Below are 22,141 nucleotides of genomic sequence, written 5' to 3'. Positions count from 1 at the left end.
TAACAAATCTGTCACTCTGTTAGGGGCTGTTGATAATGGTGAAGGCGGGTTATGCTTGTGTGGAGGTAGGGACTATGTTGGAAGTCTCTGTGCTTTGCCCTCAATTTTTCTGTGAACCTAAAACTGTCTTAACTGAGAAAAAAGAATTTTAATATAAAAAATAGGAGTGAGATGAAGAGATGGCTTCTCTTCTGCTGCTGACTATTGTTTGGGGTGAACTAGCTTGAGATGAGCCTATACACTGTGGTTATATAGTTGCGGTTGGAAAAGTAGAAAGGTAGAATTTTTGAGAGAGACCTACATGAGGTCTTTGAGTTGCTAAATCAACCAGCTTTGTCCCCATCCTATGTAAAAGTAAATCTTTCATTTTTTAAAACACTTTTAAATGGTGTTATTCTGCATTTGAAAGCTACAAAGAATACAATTAAAGGACTAACTATAAACATTAATTTTGTGTCCTGAAAGATAGTGCTGCATTAAAAATCTTATTAATACCGTATTAAGAGAATAACTTTTCTCTCCTGCCTTTCTTTCCCCCTTCCCTGTCTCTCACCCCCCTTTCCTCAGCTTCCTTAGAATATGTTCATTACTGTGTTCTTTTACAGAGATGATTGAGGGGTATGGAAAATCTTTGTCTGCTGCCCCCCAAAGTGATTGTTATTCTTAAAAGCTAAACATTTCTAGTTACTTTACATTTTGAATTGTGCTTCTATTTGACTTTAATTTTTATCTGTCTTACAAATTTTGTCCATGAGTTTGATACATTTGAGCCAACAAATATTTATTGAGCATCCATTGTATTGCTCTGGACTTCTTTTGTTATAGAGAAGAGAGTAGGTTTTATAAAGCATCCTTGCCATGTGTAAGATACCTTATTTGAGATGAAATATTTTTGTTTTTTAGTTTAACCAGCAGAATTAATTATATTATTTAAAATATAGCTGATTATAAGTTATGTATTCATTGGTGAGTTATCTGGTAGAATTATTCTTGCTACATGTTTTCAGAAGCTTAGGAGTTTAGACATACATACTTATGCAGTGTCTCTAGTATTTAAGTATGTACAATCCTGGATCTCTAACTATTGCAGCTTTTCTAAAGGGATGGAAGGAAAGATAGCATGCTTTATTACCTAATTATTCCTTAGCCATTCCTTTCTCATTCTGTGCCATCATAGAAAGGGAATAGAGAAATGCATCATTGATAGGCTAGTGATAATTCTGTTCTATGTGTAGAAGTAATAAGCTGGATTTCAGCTTCCTTAAGGTGTGTGGAAACTCAGCCTCCAGCCCAAATTGCTGAGCAATTTACTTGCAGCAGTTTTGTTGCTCTCAAGATTCTCAAGAGAAGACACAGCTGGTCTAGCTTTGAATAAATAGGGATTGAACTGATTGCTTACATTTAATTGAAGTTGTCAGTAGAGCATTTTTATGAAGAGCATGAGTTTGGAGGCTGTTTCCTTATCTTTAAAAATATGTTACACTATACAGTAGTTTTGCAAAATAAAACAGCTATTTCAAGTACTTTATGCAGTGCCTGCCACAAAATAAAGATCTGTAGGGTTGCCCTCATTTTCTGAGAAATTCTCCCCATTCCATGTAGTTACTGTGATACAGTATGTTGATACAATATTTGTACATACAATATAACTCTTTTACCTATTCTTACCTGATTGGTACACAAGTGAGGATCTAACCAAAATTGAGTCAATCAGAATACTAGTTTATGGTTTTGGAATTAAAAGACTTCTGTTTGGACTGCCTAAGTTCTAAGAGTAAATCTCAGGATCTGTGATGGATCGCTTTGTTTCCTACTGTGAGGAAAAGTGTTGTTGGTGAAGACAAAAAAAAAAAAAAAGAAAAAGAAAAGAAAGAAAGAAAGGAAAGAAAGAAAGAAAAGAAAAAGAAGCAGCAGCAGCTGATACATGGAAAAACAGAGATAAAAGATAGTCCTGAATGTTTCAAGTGTTTGATTCTAGTTGTCCTTGTGGCCTAGCCATCCCCTTCCTTATCTAAATTTTGGTTGTTTGGTACTCAATTCCATGAGTTATTTCACTCCTTTTAATAAATATATTTTGCCTGACTGGTTTAATTTAGATTTCTGTCACTTGCACCCAGTAGTGCTACCTAATATATGTATTTATTTTTTTTTAAGATTTTATTTATTTATTTATTTGAGAGAGAATGGGAGAGAGCGAGCAAGACAGCACAAGCAGGGAGAGTGGCAAAGGGAGAGGGAGAAGCAGGATCCCCACCGAGCAGGGAACCCCACACAGGGCTTGATCCCAGGACCCCAGGAGTATGACCTGAGCCGAAGGCAGACGCTTAACAGACTGAGCCACGCAGGCACCCCTCTAATGTATATATTTAATAGTATCTATTAAGGACAATATGAGTACTAGACTATTTAATGTACTTAGTTAAAACACTTTTTACTTCAACTTACTTTGCTAAATGCTGATGATTTTTCATCTTATAATCTGAAACTTTAAGGTTACGTAGAGGTTTTCAAAGTATTTCTTGGACATCATAGCATACATCTTAGAACTGGTTTTTAATTCATTTATGGAGGGTTGTCTGTACCTAGGAATTCAGATAACCGTCTGTTAGAGGCAGTTCTAGAATGTGCTTTGTTCTAGGACCCCAAAATCAATTATAGAAGTCTTCTACAACTTCCAACACATTAGAATATCATGATTCATAGCAGGTTTTCTTCATTAACATTTTATTTTATTTAAACCTCTCTAGTGCCTGTGAGATACACAGCTTTGAGCCAGATGCTCTATGGGCATAAAACTAGAGTTTGCTTTCTCTAGATATTTATTACTTAATTACGAAGCCATGACATAAACCTTAAATTGAGCAGTTACCAAAATGCCAGCTGTGTGATAATGTCAGGATAGAGAGATCTGAGTGTACCAACAATGGTCCTGAACACTTGGTGAAGGAGATAGAACTGGGCCATGAAGAGTAGAAGGAATTTGGGCAGGAGAAAGTCATTCTGGGCAAAGGAACGAAGGTGAAAGATGAAAATGTGCTATTACTCATTCTGTTAGTAGAGATTAACTGTTAGTAGAGATTAACCAGCTACAGGTTAGTGGCTTTTGAATATCAAGTTTTGGGGGTAGAACGGAGATGATTCATGGTGATGACAACCACTAAAGGTGATTGAGCAGAGTAGCTAATGGTTTGATGCATGTGAAATTGCCTTCCAAGCTTGATCTGTTAGCAGGTAAACCAGTTGGATTTCTAATATGCTTTGAGGATGAGAGGATAAGGTTGGTGGGTAGTAGTGAATTTAAAAATAAAATTAACTAAAAACACAATCTAAGGATTTTTCCAAATAGCTATAAATATACAAAGCATCACTTCTATACCAAAGTCAGCTAGAGTTCTCTTACTTGAAGCAGCTACAGACATCCACCAGCACCCTACAGAACCATATCCCCAAGGCTGAGGTTCACCATGGAACTTCCTTGAGTGCAGTTTTGAGAACAACCAGGCATCATAACTTATTTATGAAGGGGTAAGAGAAGTTTGGATCTGATAAGACCTAGGTCAAGTCCAACTGAGCTCTGTGGACTGGAAACTGAACATTGGAGGATAATATCCAAGTACTAAATATGGGAGTGTCAGTCTGATAGCAGTACAAATAAAAGAGAAAGGGGAAAAAATTACTAAGAAAATTATGATAAGGGCGCCTGGGTGGCTCAGTCGTTAAGTGTCTGCCTTTGGCTCAGGTCATGATCCCAGGGTCCTAGGATCAAGCCCCACATCAGGCTCCCTTCTCCTCTGGGAGCCTGCTTTTTCTTCTCCCACTCCCCCTGCTTGTGTTCCCTCTCTCGCTGGCTGTCTCTCTGTCAAATAAATAAATAAAATCTTTAAAAAAATTATGATAAAAAATTGATTAAAAAATGAAGTCAAGCCACAGAATGTTTTGAAGGAGAATGATTAGTTTTAAGCAGACTGTGTTAAATGGATAGTGAAGCATTACAAATAGAAGCTATATGGTAAATTAACAAACAGCACATACTTTGGAGCCCAGCTGCCTGTGGTTGAATACTGATTCTGCCACTGCCATATGATCTTGATTAATAAGTTCCTTTAAACCTTTCTGTGCCTTGATTTTTCTGTTAAATAAGGAAACACATTCAGTTCTTAAACTCTGCACGGTTAAGTGCCTAGAGCAGTCCTAGCATAAAGTAAGCACTAGATAAGTGTTAATTGTTGTGATTGCTAGGATTACTATTCTTAAATTGTAGCTAATATACATGAACACTTTCAGTACCCGGACAAGGGCAGAATTACAGAATTGAGTCCTTGCTATGAAGGTTCTGGTTGAATCCATATTAAGTGGATGAATTCTCACAGTCTCTAAGTATTTCTCCTTGTACAAATGTTCTTTTTTTTTTTTTTTTAAGATTTTATTTATTTATTTGACAGAGACAGTCAGCGAGAGAGGGAACACAAGCAGGGGGAGTAGGAGAGGAAGAAGCAGGCTCCTAGTGGAGGAGCCTGATGTGGGGCTCGATCCCAGGACTCTGGGATCACGCCCTGAGCTGAAGGCAGACACTTAATGACTGTGCCACCCAGGCGCCCCATCCTTGTACAAATGTTCTGTTTCACTTTCTTTCACTTTATCATTTCTAACTTTTCACTTTTCTATTTTCCTACCCTGTATAGTTTCCTCTTATTCCAACCTGATCCTGAAATCTGCTTTACATTAAAGCTTCTACACAAAATATTGAGAATATACAAGTGCAGTTTTTAGTTCCCAGATTTTACTTACGTTACCTCCCTTGCATCTAACCCTTTTCCTGGCCTGTGCTTGGGATCCACCATGGATTCCCTTTTTCTCACAGCCTCATTTCCTAGGTTATCCAACCTTGTTTGCCTATGTTCTGTAAACTGTTTCTGGAGCTCACTGTAACACAGCATATAAATAAAAATATAATTCAGGATTTTTCTGAATACTTTTTTTAAAACTTTGTTTGGAAGAAATTATAGATACACCAGAATTGCAGAAATGGTACAGAGAGACCCTTTGTTTCCATCAACGAGATTCTTCAAATGGTGACATCATACCATACATTACCAAAACCAGGAAACTAATATTAGGCACAATACAACTAATTAAAGTGGCAGTTTCTTTTGGATTTCACCAGGTTTTTTGCATTCACTCATTTGGAGGAGGACCAGATGTGGTAGTAGTGGTAATGTCCTTGTGAATAATTTTATGACATTTTGTGACATGTATAGATTGGTATAATCACCAACATGTTTAAGGTACAGAACCGTACATGGACATGTACATCACCATACAGAGCTCCTTCATGTTCCAGTCACTTGTGTAGCTCTTCTGTAAGGTACCAGCCCAGCATGTGCCTGTGGCCCAACCCCAAGTGGTTAGCAATCACTGATCTTCCTAACCCATCTAATGTATATCATCATCATTCAGGATAATTGCTTATAAAAGTTATAGCTATTTTTTGTTTGTTTTTATTTGGTGAGGGCGGGGAGTTAATTTTTTGTTTTCCTAATCTTATGCACAAAATCTTTTCTGAGTACTTACCTAAGAACTGTAAGAAAAGTGTAGTTCAAAAACTATGATCAGATGATCAAAACTATATGATCAAATGAGTTAACATTTGTTGTTCGAGTCTGGTGTGTGTATTTAATAATTCTAGTTGAGATTATTTTAGGAATACTACATTGAGATGCAATAGTTTCTTTAAAAACTGACTTAATATCTAAGAAACATTTTCTTTTTGAAATGGGTACCTGATACTTATGAAATGTCTGGTATGGTAAATTATTTTTAGAATTTTTAATAAATAGCTTTTCAGTTGGTTTAAATGTTATTTTTTTTCTTTTTCTCTTTTACTTTTTGAAACATGTACATGGTAATAATTCCAAACAATACCAAAGGCCACAAATCAGTGAAAAATAACTCTTTCTCACACTTTAAACCCTAGTCTGCCAGTTCACCCAGAGATAATCACTGTATTAGTGTCTTGAGTATCCTTCCAAAGATATTTTATGCATATTCAGGACTAAGTGGGTGTATAACTACTTTTATCATACCGTCGTTCTGAGTCTTCATTTTTTTCATTTAACACTGTGCTTTAGAGACTTTTCCATTGATAAGGAGCTGCTTATCAAGGTCTTATTGAGGTCTGCTTATTATTTTAAATTGGGAGCATGGTGTGATATTGTGATTTATAATAAAAAGTACATATTTGGTCTTCATTCCTATTTCTGGAACTGAGCTTCTAAAAACCCTTGAAGTTTCCTGTGAGAGAGCAATGAAAGATGTCTTTTTTATGTTAATCAGGTAACTTTTAGAAAGCTTAGAATGGGGGCTAGTTGCCTGTGGAGTCAACCTTGTGATTAAAGGGTGGGGACTTTTGGGCCCCTTACACCCCCGCCCCCCAGTACCTTCACCTCTGGGGAATGAAGGAGCTGGAGATTAAGCTCAGTTGCCGGTGGACTCCAGTCAGTTTAATCAGTTGTGCCTACATAATGAAACCTCCGTAAAAACCCCAAAGGAGGGAGTTTGGAGAGCTTCTGGGTTGGTTAACCAGAAACACACCACTGTGCTGGACCCCAGATGTTACCAGGATGGAAGTTCTTTGTTCAGCATCTCACTCTGTTTCTCTGACATCTGGCTGTTGATTCGTATCTTCTAATATCCTTGTAATAAACTGGTAATCTAGTGAGAAGACTGGTTTCCTGAACCCTGCGAACACCGTAGCAAGGTGGGAGCCAGGGGAACCTCTGATTAATAGCTGTTGGGTTAGAAGAGGTATAGGTGTACGCAACCTGGACTTGCTATTGGCATTTGAAGGGGGCGCGTGGAGCAGAATTTTATAGGACTTAGAGCCTGTGGGATCTGATGCTCTCTCCTAGTTGATAGTGTCAGAATTGGGTTGAATGGTAAGACCAGCTGGTATTGGAGCACTGCCTAGATGCGTAGAGGAAAAAAACCACATAATGGGATTGGATGTAGAACCCTTACATAGTGTGTCGTTTTATGGATGTACAACCAGAAGTCCTCTCATCTGATAACTTCCATAACTGATAGTTAGTAAGTTAATCAGTCTGACAGAGGGAACCATGAAAAGTGATCTTTAAGCAATGTGTATTGCCATTTGTTTCATAATTGAGCCGAGGCTTTTTTGTTGACACCATTGTTCATTGTTTATCTTCCTTGTACAGACCCTACCCCCAGTGCGTTATCTGTAACCCATTTTGGGTTTCTTTAAGTGATGGGAGAATTTAGACATTGAAGAATCAAACATCTCCATTTGTTTACTGTTTGCCTTAGTGATTCAATTCTTAGCCACACCCAATTCAGTAGCACTTTTTTTGGTAGCTACCTTTATTGAGTCTTCATGTGGTGTTCAACCTAGTGATCATAGAAACAGTTTTCTTTTTTCATTCCTGTTTTATCAGTTTAAATAATATTTAAATAAATCACATAGTTATGATTGCAGGTACAATTTGCACATACTATTGTGGTAACAAACATGTTCTACCTTGATAAATAGAGGCCCAGTGGTGGGAACGAAAGTGCAAGGATTTACTAGTGGTAGCCGAATAGTCAAAATACATGGTGTGCCAAAGTCACGTTTAGTTTTACTCAGGAAACAGAGAATATTGATTAATCATGTGAGTTGGTTAAATGAAGGTTGGTTAAGAACTTCTTGTGTTTCATTTTAACCATTCCCCTTTGGTGGGCATTGAAGTTGTTTTCATCATTTTCCTTCCTACAATAATCAGTAAATATACTTAATTATTTTGTTTGCATATACATTAGAATATCTTCAAATGATTCCTTGAAATAGGATTAGTACATACAAGGGGATAGTAATTTTTTTGTATTAATAAATTTTGCTGAAGAGACCTTAAATAAATATTTTATTGTGTAATTTTCAGTATTTATGCGTAGCAAAGTAAAATATGATAGGTAAATTTATTTCTTTTAAAATTAACCAAAGTTTTCCCTTTTTCCTTCAGTTCAGTTTGTAGAGAGGAAAACTATGCTCATGAGTCATAAAATACACGAATAGTATTCAAGGCATTGAGTCACAGAATTCCAGACATCTCTCACACATAAATGACTCACTTTGTGTGTGCTCTGTGTGTATGTGGTTTATCCTTTGTAATAGATATATTTCTCAATTTGAGTAAGTCTGATCATATTTAAACATTCTAGGGAAGTTTGCTGTCTTAATGATTAACACTGAAAAGCCTTAAACCAAGGATCCTTTTATTAATATGACTAAACTAGGACTCAGCTTTGAATAAAAGCCTGAGATTTTGGTGGTTCTATGTTAGATTTTTCAACAACTATTCAGTGATTTTTGTGCAAAGCATTCTGTTTGCTGAGGTATGCATTGGAATAAAAAAACATGGTCTTGTAGAAATTGTGGTTAGAGAGACAAGACCTCTTAGCTTACTAAATAACATTAACAGTTACTATACCAACGTCGTTTTACTGAAGTACCTGTTACTGTAAGGACAAAAACAATCTCACAAATATATTAAAATTATATAAAGAAGCCAGTGAAGAGCCAGTGATAATTGTGTTACACACATCTTTATAATACCTTTATATGCTACTATTAGACCATTTTTGGATTACCTACTAATATTTTTTTAACTCCTTTTTTGACTAGCAGCTTTTTTCCCTAATTTATTCTCACTTGTCTAACTATACTTTCTTAGAGTAATTGGGGTATTGCCAAACTAGAAAATTATTAGACATGAAATGAACTTCTTCATTTTCTTAAATCTTGAAAGCTATAATATTCTAATATGGTAAAAGGCCCCGAAATACAATACCTATTTAAATGAGAAATTTAGGGACGCCTAGGTGGCTCAGTCAGCTAAGCGTCTGCCTTCCGCTCAGAACATGATCCCAGAGTCCTGGGATCAAGTCCCACATCAGGCTCCTTCCTCAACGGGGAGCCTGCTTCTCCCTCTGCCTACCTCTCCCTTGGCTTGTGTGCGCTCTCTCTCACTCTCTGACAAATTTATTTATTTATTTATTTATTTATTTATTTATTTATTTATTTTAATTTTATTTTATTTTTTTAAAGATTTTATTTATTTATTTGACAGAGAGAGAGACACAGCCCAGTGAGAGAGGGAACACAAGCACGGGGAGTGGGAGAGGAAGAAGCAGGCTCCCAGCAGAGGAGCCCGATGTGGGGCTCGATCCCAGGACTCTGGGATCACGTCCTGAGCCGAAGGCAGACGCTTAACGACTGAGCTGCCCAGGAGCCCCCGACAAATAAATTTTTAAACATGAGAAATTTCTCGGGGCGCCTGGGTGGCACAGTGGTTCAGTCAGCTCAGGTTATGATCCCAGGGTCCTGGAATAGAGCCCCATGTCGGGCTCCCTGCTCAGCAGAGAGACTGCTTCTCCCTCTCCTCTGGGTTTTGCTGTCTCTCTCTCATTATTTCTCTCTCTCTCTCTCTCTCAAATAAATAAATAAAATCTTAAAAAAAAACACTCTGTAACTTTAGATGAGATATAAATATGAATTAAAACTCCCTGAATGTGACTCTACCTCAAGATCTTGCTTCTCAAACTGGAGATCATTGGTGTTTGATGGGGGGAGGTACATGAAGCCTGACATTAGATGTATCTTCTTTTCTTGAAGAAAAATTTGAAGAGTGTGTATTTTTTTAATTGAAGTATAATTAAATACATTATTATTATATTTGTTTCAGATGTACAGTGTAATGATTCAACAGTTTTATACATTTCTCAGTGCTTATCAAGATAAGTGTACTCTGAATCCCCTTTATCTCTTTTACCCATTCCCTCAACCCACCTCCCCTCTGGCAACCACCAGTTTGTTCTCTATTTTAGAGTGGTTTTGTTGTTGTTGTTGTCTCTTTTTTTCTTTGTTTATTTGTTTTGTTTCATAAATTCCACATAAATTCATATGGTTATTTGTCTTTCTCTGACTGACTTATTTCACTTAGGTACCCTTTAGGTCCATCCATGTTGTAAATGGCAAGATTTTGTTCTTTTTTATGGCTAAATAATAGTCCATTGTGTATGTGTACCACATCTTCTTTATCCAGTTACCTGTGGATGGACATTTGGGCTGCTTTCATAGCTTAGCTATTGTATACAATGCTACAATAAACATAGAGGTGCATGTGTATCCCTTTGAATTAGTGTTTTTGTTTTCTTTGGGTAAATAGTAGTGGAATTACTGGATCAAATGGTAATTCTATTTTTAATTTTTTGAGGAACCTTCATACTGTTTTGCACAGTGGCTACACCAATTTGCATTCCCACCAACAGAGCACAAGGGTTCCTTTTTCTCCACATCCTTGCAAACTCTTGTTATTTCTTGTCTTTTTTATTTTAGCCATTCTGACAGGTATAAAGTGATATCTCATTATGGTTTTAATTTGCATTTCCTGATGATAAGTGATGCTAGTTAGTTTCATGTGTCTGTTGACTATCTGTAAGTCTTCTTTGGAAAAATGTCTATTCAGGTCCTTTGCCCATTTTTTAATTGGATTGTTTGCCTTTTTGGTCTTGAGTCATAAAGATTCTTGATATATTTTGGATATTAACCCCTTATGGGATGTATCATTTGCAAGTATCTCTTCCCATTCAGTAGATTGCCTTTTTGTTTTGTTGATGGTTTCCTTCACTGTGCAAAATGGAAGACTGTATTTTTTATATTTACAAAGATAAGAATATATTTTAAAGCCACAAACAAAGTTGGCAGGAATTTTAAGAAAATCTTAAGATTGTTTAAAGGGATAACTTTAAATCCCCAGAGAAAAAATTTGGGGTACCTGTAGAAACATTTTGATAGGCAAACCTTTTGTTTCGTTAAGGTTTGTTTTATTTAGTTAGGACAACAATTCCAAACTGTGTAAAACTGTGGAAGTATATTGGGGGGAAAATAGGATGAAGTAAAGGAAATTTGCATATGTATATCAGCAGCATAGGCATCATATTCAAAGACAGCCTAAGAAGCTATTTCTCAGTCACCTTAGATTTTTTTGTTGTACTTAATAAAGCCATTCCTTTAAGGCCAAGATATTTTTTTTAGGCCTTTTTTCTCCTAGCAAGGAAATACTCTTTTAATGGGTTGCTGACTTAGACTAGGGTTATGGAACTAGTAAGTTGGTAGTTAATGGTTTTTCTTCATTTACAGTATACTGAATTTAATTTTATATTAAAACTTATGTTCCACCTTTCCTCCTCTTACAGGACAATGAAAAGAGAACTCCACTGCATGCTGCTGCCTATCTTGGAGATGCAGAAATCATTGAACTGCTTATTTTATCTGGTATGGTAAAGCTCTGGTTAATAAGAGCACATCATGCATATTTTTGTCATAATTAATATTTATCAGACCTGTTGACTATTTCTTTGTATTTGTTTCAAAGCTGAAACTTGCTCGTTCATTCTACAGCTGATCTTACACCATGTGCCAGGTACTGTTCTAGTGCTTAGAGTTTGTCGGAGAGCAAAACAAAGATGACTGCCCTTGAGGGGTATATACTCCAATAAGGAAACACGGGCTGTAAATACAAGTAAATATTACAGCATGTTAGATGATGTTAAGTGCTATAGAAAAATGAAAAAGTAGGTCAGGATAATAGGGTGAGATGAACAATATATAGGCTCAGGCATTATATAGAATATTCGTAGTAGGCCTGATTAACTGTAGAGTAACTAGGAGACAGTTGCAGTTCTGTTAGGGGAGGCGAGGTGGCTCAGACCAAGTGCAGTAGTGGAGGTAGTGAGAAATCGTATGATTGTGATATATTTTGAAAGTGATGCCAGCAAGATGTCTGTCTTTAAATAGCTTTCATCTAACTCTTTTAGGGCCTGTAAAATACATTTTAGGAGCCTGTACTCTTATCTTTTAATTTCTCCTAAACTGATTAAGACTTTGCAATATGAAGTATGGTAGAACTGTTTCGTATGGAATAGCTCCTATTGTGATCAGACTGCCTGCAGTCAAACAGAGCTTAGAAATATTTTTGTTGTAGCCAAATTATTGTAAATTACATTTATTGGAAAAGGATGCACATGTTTGAATTGTGCTTGTGTTGCCAGATTGTAGATATACACATAATGCAATTGTAGAAATTCATTTAATATTTGGGAGTAGGAGCACTGAGAGAATTTTTGAGTGAAGATCTCATTCAGTAGCCTAAATATTGGGGTATCTGGGTAGCTCAGTCAGTTAAATGTCTTACTCTTGATTTAGGCTTAGGTCATGATCTCAGGGTCATGAGATTGAGCCTTGTGTCAGGCTCCATGCTGGGCATGGAACCTGCTTGAGATTCTCTTTCCTTCTCCCTCTGTTATGCTCTCTTTCTTTCTCTCTTAGAAAAAAAAGAAAGAGAAAGAAAGAAAGAAAGAAAGAAAGAAAGAAAGAAAGAAAGACCTAAATAGAATTTGCCATTTCATAAATTTATTAAAATTTTTAAAATCTGGGTTTTATAACAAATTGCATGATCATACAGAATTAAATATAGCTAAATAATGACCCAGCTAGTATTTTTTTAATTGAAGTATTAGTTTCAGGGGTACAGCATATACATTACTCAGTGCTTCAGTCCTCCCCAGCTGATAGTCTCATATTAGTTTCTTCATGAGTAACTTCATCATAGTTGCATTTCCTTGAGGATATATGTTCCTCTGTGGATGCTAACTTACTAGTTACCAGCTTAAATTTACTAGAAATAACTGAGGAGGTACAAGAGAAAAAATCATATTTCCTCTTAATTGAGGCTTCTACTATAATAATATGAATTGATGGGATATAGGTTTATATATGGAATTTTCTTTACAAACATTGTCTAAAAAACAGTTTCTTTTTTCTTTAAGACATAGCTATGCTAGAAACAATACATTCTAGCTAGTTTAATGTCTTCGACATTGGATAAGAACTCTACTGCTACATTTTTATTTTAACACAATTCTGTTCATTTATTTCCATTTCATTGTAATAAAGATTGTATGACTTAACGTGGAGGGTTCTTTTTCCCATTTTTAATATTTAACCTAGGAAAAACTTTTCAGATGCTGCATTTGACTTACTCCCTGCCTTTTAAAGTGGATGTTTGCATCAAGGATTTTTAGCTACTTACAGAAGGTTGACTTCCTGGTCTTTTTGAGTATGATAAGTCACATGAGCCTTATGAATGTGATAATATTAGATATCAGCTTTGAAATAAGCATTTGAGAGATTGCTTAATTTCTTTTAAATAATTCAAAGAGAAATAATGTATAAAATTAACCACCATACATGTATAAATGCTATTTCAACTTGTCTTTGAGAACTACTTTTAGTATTATATTGCATTTTATCAGTTTCATGAGCTCATGTAGCTGTTTTTGGGTGGAAAAATAAAGTCACAAATTAATTTATAGTTTTCAGAGTAAAATTAAGTTTTTACATTGGTCTCAAACTGTGTTATTTCCCTGTTCCAAATTTCTTTTGACTTCAATTTCTACTACTCTCCCTTTTGCACATTCTGCTCTAATGCCACTGGCTTACCATCTCTGAGTATTTGAACTGCTCCTTCTTTAGCCTCAAGCTCTCTTTTCTCAGGTAGCCACATGACTTGTGCCTTTACTCACCTTTTTTATGTCCTTGCTTAAATGTTACCCCCGGGGTGAAATTGTCCCTGAGCACTGCCACCACAGCCACCATCCTTTCCCTCTCCTGTGTTATCTTTTTTCTTAGTACTTATTGTTATCTGATACCCTTTTAAAATTTTACTTAGTCATTTCCTATCATTCTCTCCTTACTAAAATGTAAACTCCCAAGGCAGGTGGGAGGGGGAGAGGGAGAGAATCTTAAGCAGGCTCCTCACCCAGCAGAGATGGGGAGGCGGCTCCATCCCACAACCCTGAGATCATGACCTGAGCTGAAATCAAGAGTCAGATGCTTAACTGACTGAGCCACCCAGAGGCCCCAGCAGTATAAGTTTAGGCTTAACATTTTGGTCTCAGTTTCCCAAGTCTTTAGTTGAAGTGAGAATGGGAGATGTGGAAATATGGTAGAAATGTGGGGTTGCAGGAGTTTGGATAAGTGAAAAAGGAAAGAAGACAAATGATTTGTTTTCTATGGATGCAAATCAAGCTCTTGCTTAGACTTTGTTTCTCCTCAGACTACCATCTAGGCTCTAAGAAAAGGAAAATAAATAAAAACTTACTTGGATCTGGAATAAAATGAGCTGGAATGAAATCCAAGGCTAGGTTTCTTTTTTTTTTTTTTTTTAAAGATTTTATTTTATTTATTCATTCAACAGAGATAGAGACAGACAGCGAGAGAGGGAACACAAGCAGGGGGAGTGGGAGAGGAAGAAACAGGCCTCCAGCAGAAGAGCCTGATGTGGGGCTCGATCCCAGAACGCCGGGATCACGCCCTGAGCCGAAGGCAGACGCTTAACCGCTGTGCCACCCAGGCGCCCCCAAGGCTAGGTTTCTGCTTAAACCAGAACCTCCATTTTCAACTTACAAATGAAAAGTAAATAGAGAAACCAGGCTCTGTGTTGCAATGAGAGGCACTGCAGATAGTAGCCAGACAGATTTAGGTACAAATCTTGGTCCCACCTCTTAGCACCTCTGTGATCTTTTGGGAAGTTATTTAATCTCTCAGCCTTAACTTCCTTTTCTGAAAAGTGGGGATACTATAAATTTTATAGGTTTGAAGCAAATGAGATGATGTAGTTAAGATACCTAGAAAAGTACCTGGTACATCATAGATACTCAAAATTTGGCTGTTACTATTTTTTTAAGCAACCCTTCTTTCTTTCCTCAACTTTATTTGGTCCTGCCAAATAAATAAATTCCTGATGTCAGGAATTACCTTTTTTGTGTGATTTTTAGATACAGTCTTCTAAAACTTTTCTCCTCCACATTGTGAAATCCAGTCATATTCTGAAATGATAAACTAGAAGGAGTTATTTAACTATGGAGGAAATACAGATAAGAGTTTATTTCCACAGTCTAGAGAGACAATGAAACAAAATAGACTCTGTACAGAATATTCTTACTCAACAAATTCTAGAATTTAAAAAAAAAGACTTTACAACTATACAGAAGTACATAAGTGTCTTACTGAACACAGTCCCCAGTAGCTCAGCAAATAATGAGTGAAGGCTCATATAATTTGCACAGAATAGAGCTCTAACAAGTCAGAAGATAGGGAGTAATCAGAAATGTGTTCTTAACTTTTAGAGTTGATGCCGTATAGGATGACTGTCATGACCTTTTATAAAAGTACCTCTTTACGTAGTTGAAGACTGAAACCTGAGTCAGAAGGAATTTTAGTTTGATGGGTTATAACATTTGCTATAATTTTATGTATTTGAAGGTTCATGCTGATTTGTATAAAATTAACAATTTTTAAAATAATTATTCATTCATGTTATATCAATTTAAAATTCCTATTAGCTCTTTGAAAGTTGATTAGAATAGTTTTATGGAGGATATAGTAGATAACTTAGAAATCAACAAGTATAAGCTAGCTACTGAATTCTAAGTATTACAAATAGATTTCCAGAATAACAAGCTAATAAAAAACTAATTATATTCAAAGAATTTTCAACAATAGAAAGATCATCCAGATAGTAAATAAATAAGAGCACATTGGGCTTAAAGTACACATTAGAGCAGGTCGATTTAGCAGATGTTTACAGAACATTCTATCCAAAAGCAGCAAAATACATGTTCTTCTCAAACAAACGTGAAAGATTCTCCAGGATCATGTGAGGCCACAAAACAGTTTTTCATAATTAAGATCGAAATCCCATTTAGCATCTTTTCAACCACAGTGATCTGAAACTGGAAATCAATTAAAAGAGTAAAACTGAAAATTCACAAATATGTGGGGATTAAACATTACTGAACAACCAATGGGTCAAAAAAGAAATAAAAGAGCAAAAAATATCTTGAGACAAATGAAAATGGAAATACAACATACCTAAAACTTAATGGGATATGACAAAAGCAATTCTGATAGAGAAGTTCATAGCAGTAAATGCCTGCATTAATAGAAGAAAGAAAGAACTCAACCTGGCTTTTCACCTCCAGGAACAAGAAAAAGAAAAACAAGCCCAAAGTTACTAGAAAGAAAATAACAAAGATCAGAATAGAAATAAGTGAAATTTTAAAAACAAAAGAAAAATCAGTGAAACTAAGAGCTCATTTTTAAAAACATAAACAAAATAAAACCTTTAACTAGACTTATCAAGAAAAAAGGAGAGTACTCAAGTTAAATAAGATCAGGAGACCTTCCAGCTAATAATACAGAAATACAAAGGATCATAAGAGACAATGAATTGTTATATACCAACAAATTGGACAGCCAAGGAAAAATGGATAAATTTGTAGAAACATACAACCTATCAAGATTGCATCATGAAGAAATAGGAAATCTGAACAGACCAATTACTAGTAAGGGGATAGAGTCAGTAATCAAAAACCTCCCAACAAAGACAAGTCAGGGCAGATGGCTTCACTGGTGAATTCTACCAGATTTTAAAGAAGTGGAAGGAACACTTCCAAACTTCTTTTTTTAATGAGGCAAGTATTGCCCTGATAAAAAAACCAAACAACAATACTTTAAGAAATGAAAAGTATAGGCCAGTATTCCTGATGAACATAGATGTAGAAATCCTCAACACAATATTAGCAAACCAAATTCAGGAGTACATTAAAAGGGTCATACACCATTTTCTTTTTTCATTCATTCATTCATTCATTCATTCATTCATTCATTCGTTTGACAGAGATAGAGACAGCCAGCGAGAGAGGGAACACAAGCAGGGGGAGTGGGAGAGGAAGAAGCAGGCTCCTAGCGGAGGAGCCTGATGCGGGGCTCGAGCCCATAACGCTGAGATCACGCCCTGAGCCGAAGGCAGACGCTTAATGACTGAGCCACCCAGGTGCCCCCATACACCATTTTCAAATGGTATTTACTGCAGGGATGCAAGAATGGTTCAACATCTGCAAAGCAGTGAGATACACCAATTAACAAAATGAAGGATAAAAATTGTATGATCATCTCAGTAGATGCAGAAAAAAACGTTTGACAAAATACAACATCCATTCATGATAAAAACATTCAACAAAGTGCATATAGAGGGAACATACCTCAGTATAATAAAGCCATACCTGACAAGCCCACAGCTATCTTCATACTCAATGGTGAAGAGCTGAAAACTTTTCCGCTAAAAACAGGAGCAAGATGTAGATACAATTCTCATCAGTTTTACTCAACTTAGCCCTGGAAGTCCCAGCCAGAGCAATTAGGCAAGAAAAAGAATTTAAACGCAATCCAAATTGAAAAGAAGTGAAACTGTCTCTATTTGTAGATGACATAATGTTGTATATAGAAAACTGTAAACTTCACCAAAAAACTGTTAGAGCTAATAAATAAATTCAGTGAAGTTTCAGGATACAGAATCGATATACATAAATGTGTTGCATTTTTTTCTATACATTGATAATGCACTATCAGAAAGAGAAATTAAAACAATCCCATTTACAGTTGCATCAAAAAGAGTAAAAGTGAGGAACAAATTTAGTTAAGCAGGTCAAAGATCTGTACATTGAAAACTAATAAGACATAATTAAAGAAATTGAAGAATATAAAAGTAAATGGGAAGATATTCCATGCTTATGGATTGGAAGAATTAATGTTAAATGTACAGATTCAGTTCAGTCCTTATCAGAATTCCAATGGCATTTTCACAGAAGTAGAAAAACCAGTGCTGAAATTTGTATGGAACCACAAAGACCCCAAATAGTCCAAGCAATCTTGAAAAAGAACCAGGCTAGAAACATCACATTTTCTGATTTCAAACCACATCACAAAGCTGTAGTAACCATACCAGCATGGTATTGGCATAAAAACAGACACATGTATCAATGGAACAAAGAGAGAGCCCAGAAATAAACATATGTATATATGATAATTTGTGACAAAGCCAAAAATGTGCAATGGGTTAAGGACAATCTCTTCAATAATTGGTATAGGGAACACTGAACAGTCACGTGCAAAAAATGAAATTGGATCACTATCTTACACCATACACAAAAATAAACTCAGAATGGATTAAAGACTTGAATATAAGACCTGAAACCATAAAATTCCTAGAAGAAAACATAGGGGATAAGCTCCTTGATATCAGTCTTTACAGTAATTTTTTGCATTTGACACCAGAAGTAGAAATAATAAGCAGGACTACATTGAACTAAAAGGCTTGTTCAGTACAGCAAAGGAAACCAACAAAATGAAAAGGCAACCTACAGTAAACAATATTGTTTATTTGAAAGTTACTAGGAAAGTAGATCATCAGAGTTCTTTTCACACAAGAAAAATTTTAACTATGTGAGGCGATGGATATTAACTAAACTTATAATTTTTTATAATGTATGTGTATGAAATTATGTTGTACATTTTAAACTAATACAATGTTATGTCAATTATATCTCAATAAAATGGTGAGAAAAAGAATAAGTATCATTTGGAGCAGTAGTCTTCAAACAGTGTACTTTAAGTTTACAAAAGTAGACTTTAAGTTTGGGTAGTGGTACTTCAAGGGTTATACAAAAATTTGGTGTGAATGCTGTGGTTGTTGAGGAGGTTAGACACTTATTTCAAATTCTGCCTCCACTACTAACGTTACAATCATATTGAATGAATTTTTAATAAGTTTAGTTAGAAATTAGAATTTAATCTAAGTTTTTTTACCTGATCAAGTGTCTAGATTGAGAAGAGAATGAAATACATGGAGAGGAAACAAAATTAGGCTAGTTTGTTTGTGCTAGCTGCAAAAACTGATAGTGTAGAAAATTCAGGGTGGATTGCTCCTGCCTTTCATGTTAATTATTAGTGACATTTTACAGTAGTAATTAGGTTAACCTTAACTGGTGTAATCTTAAGAAAATTAAGCAATATGAAATAATCTCCATTCAGCTCTTGCATTACACCAAAGTCTTGATATGCTTCAATAAAAACCCAATAAATACTGTAATTTTGTATTATAAAACCTACTTTAGGTATCAATGGCAAGGTCAGTTGTTGCTACAATATTTCTCTAAAATGAAAAACGAAGAAGATAAAAAGGTTGACATCGGTCTATAGAGTCATGCCCTTCCATGTTCATGTTTCAGGTTTTGATTGTTTTCTGACTTCCTGTGGTGAGAAATTAGGAAACTATGTTCTCCATGTGTTCCAGTCTTGTGTTTTCATTCTTAAAAATTATGACTTTATATTGTTTTGTAATCAGAATTCCCACTGTTTTCACACACACACCCCAGTCCTTATTCATAGCTTCTCTAGCCCCAAGTTTTTTATTTTTAATTTATCTCTTGGTTGAATAGATATCATCATCATCAATTTTTTGGAGGGTTGGGTTTTGTTTTTTCTTAATATTCAGTAAGAGATCATGAATGTCATATTCTTATTTATTGAGACTGTTGCCTTTTTTATTTAAGTGAAGGGTAGATTGGCTAGTTATAAAATTCTTGATTCATGCTCTTTCCTCTCAACTTTATAGATGTTACTCCAGTGTCTTCTAACATTGAGTGGAAGTCTTGGATCAGGCTCTTTTCTGCTTACCATTTCCATCCCCCCTTACCACCCTTCACCACCATGGTCACTTCTTTTCTGCCTAGGTGTCTGTAGGATTCAATTCTTATCCCTAAAATTCACTACTAACTTAGGCTAAATCTATTGATGATCTTTGCTGGGACATAGTGTGAGTGTGCATTTTTAGTTCTGAAATTCGGATTTTTATTTTATGTATATTTTCCATTAAACCTTTGAATATTTTATTTCCATGTTTTTCTGTCAGTAAATTTTTCTACCATATGTTTTTCTGTGAGCTTTTCTCTGATTGTAGTTTTGTCTCTTCCATTTAGTTTTAGGTTATTGCCTTATACCTGTCCTTTGTTCATTCATCAGATATTTAATGAGCATATCTGTGTATCAGACACTATTCTAGGTGCTGTGGGTAGAGCAATGAATAAAATAGATGGAAGTCCCAGCCTTCGTGGAGTTTATGTTTCAGTGGGGGAGATGTAACAAGTTAATATACATAGCTTGTCCTGTGGTGATAATTGCTATGGGAAGATTAAAAGAGTATATGTTGGGTGGGGATCAGTTGCAGTTTTATATTAGATTATCAGGAAAGTGTTCAGTGATATCTGACATTTGAGCCAATAACTGAAGTATCTGAGGAAGCAAGCCTTGCACACCAGGCAGGTATTAGGAGGAAACTGAGAGATCCAAGAACAAACACCATGAGGTGGTAGCACGTTTGGAGGCAAGTGAAAAGAACAGTAGGAAATGAAGTAGAGGAGGTGTCAAGGTTGCAGATCAGATTCTTAGCTGTGTTTTAAATTGTGTTTATTCTGCTTTTTGTTATTTCTAGGCTTTTATCTGTAATTGTTTTATTTTCCTTTTGTTCTTTCCTGATCTCTGCCAGCTCTCAGCTCTTTGCATTGTCTTGCCTCTATCTTGGAACTCTTTTAAGATCTCTCTTTAGTGCTTATGCTCTCTGAATTTGTGCATAGAGAGTAGTATGCAAATTCATCCTCTCCTTTCCTGGGATAATTTCATTCAGATATACTTATTAACTGTATTTTACTCAGTTTACTCTGCTCCCGGTATTTTCCTCTTGTCCTGTGCTGGATCCTCACATATCTTTGAAGAATTTGCTTCTCTCCAGAACAGTTTTTTGCTAATGAATAGAGTAGGGAGGGGCAAAAAGTGAGCCATCAGTTAGGTTTGTCTGTTCCAGTAGTTCTCAAACTAAATGGGTTTTCTCTCAGTCTAGGAGAGTAGTTTCTTTTAGTTCTTGGTGTACTGTATGTAATTGGGGTCACTTGGCAGCTACTTAGATCACAGTCTTAGGTAATGATCCGCTGGTGTTTGGCCCTTTCCCTCCATCTTCAGCTGTGTCAAAAACAGTAGATTCCAGGGCGCCTGGGTGGCACAGCGTAGTTAAGCATCTGCCTTCGGCTCAGGGCGTGATCCCGGCTATGGGATCGAGCCCCATATCAGGCTCCTCCGCTATGAGCCTGCTTCTTCCTCTCCCACTCCCCCTGCTTGTGTTCCCTCTCTCGCTGGCTGTCTCTATCTCTGTCGAATAAATAAAAAATCTTAAAAAAAAAAAAAAAAACAACAGTAGATTCCTGTTGGTTCTTACTTTACCACTGCCCCACTTTGTTCTTCTGTGTTATAAAGTTAGAGTTCTATGGTTTACTCACACAGCTCTAGATCGTCTAAGAGATTGTTAGGGATTCTGGGACACAGCAGAGCAAAAGACTTGCAAACAAACACACTCTTTTAGAGGACTCAGTAGCCTTCCCAGAATCTGAAGAAGCGTCACTTGATTGGGTATCCTTCCTCATTTTGGTATAAATTTCACTGTATTTGGTAGAAATTTTCATAACTTGGTTTGCAGTTACAGCTGTTTTCTTGTTGTATTGAGGATAGTATTTCTTCACAATCTCTTATATTTTGGTGAGTTTTTTCTTTTTAAGAGTAAAACTACTCATTCCCTTTAACCTGCAGTCCAGAACTAAATTCATTGAAAATCATATGTTTATGCATGATGCAGCTCCAGGATTTTTGAGTGAGAGGTATCATTTGAGACATATCTAATCAAACAAGTGAATCCTTCCATAGAGTCTATAGTAACACTGGAGTCTAATGTAATTAATTTCACGATTATTATTGATTGGGGTAAAATAATGAAATTGTGAGTACTTACTGTATCTCAAATACTATGCTAAATTTACTTTTTTCACTCTTAACTCTCTGAAGGTATTATTATGGATAGGGGAACTGAGGAATTTAGAGATTCAATAACTGGCCAAAAGTTACTCTGCTAGAGTCTCTTTCTCCCTTCTACACTCCCCTCCCCCTGTCCGTGTCCCCCCTAAGCAGAATTTGGGGAGCCAGTTACTTTTATTGAAGGACTTATGTTTTAAGGACTGAATTTTCTGGCTACATAAGTATAGATACTTTTATGGGAGCTATTCATTTAATGTTTGTATTTAAAACCATAGATTTAGCAGTACCTCAGACTGTTTCCAGTATGTGGTTAAGTGGTTAAAT

General features: G+C 35.9%; 1 protein-coding gene across 10 annotated transcripts in view; it reads left to right on the top strand.

Moving 5' to 3' along the window:
• ANKRD28 (ankyrin repeat domain 28) overlaps positions 1–22,141 on the top strand; it is a 192,383-nt gene that overhangs the window by 104,291 nt on the left and 65,951 nt on the right. For all 10 annotated transcript variants that reach the window (XM_026496966.4, XM_026496963.4, XM_026496968.4 and 7 more), the window contains one exon: positions 11,254–11,332. In XM_026496966.4, coding sequence (XP_026352751.1) covers positions 11,254–11,332 — 79 coding nt within the window. The remainder of the gene's footprint in view (positions 1–11,253; positions 11,333–22,141) is intronic.

This window comes from Ursus arctos, unplaced genomic scaffold (genome assembly GCF_023065955.2).
Source record: "Ursus arctos isolate Adak ecotype North America unplaced genomic scaffold, UrsArc2.0 scaffold_20, whole genome shotgun sequence".
NCBI classification, from domain to species: domain Eukaryota; kingdom Metazoa; phylum Chordata; class Mammalia; order Carnivora; family Ursidae; genus Ursus; species Ursus arctos.
Note: the sequence above shows the minus strand (reverse complement) of the source record. Positions and strands in the feature narration are given on the sequence as shown.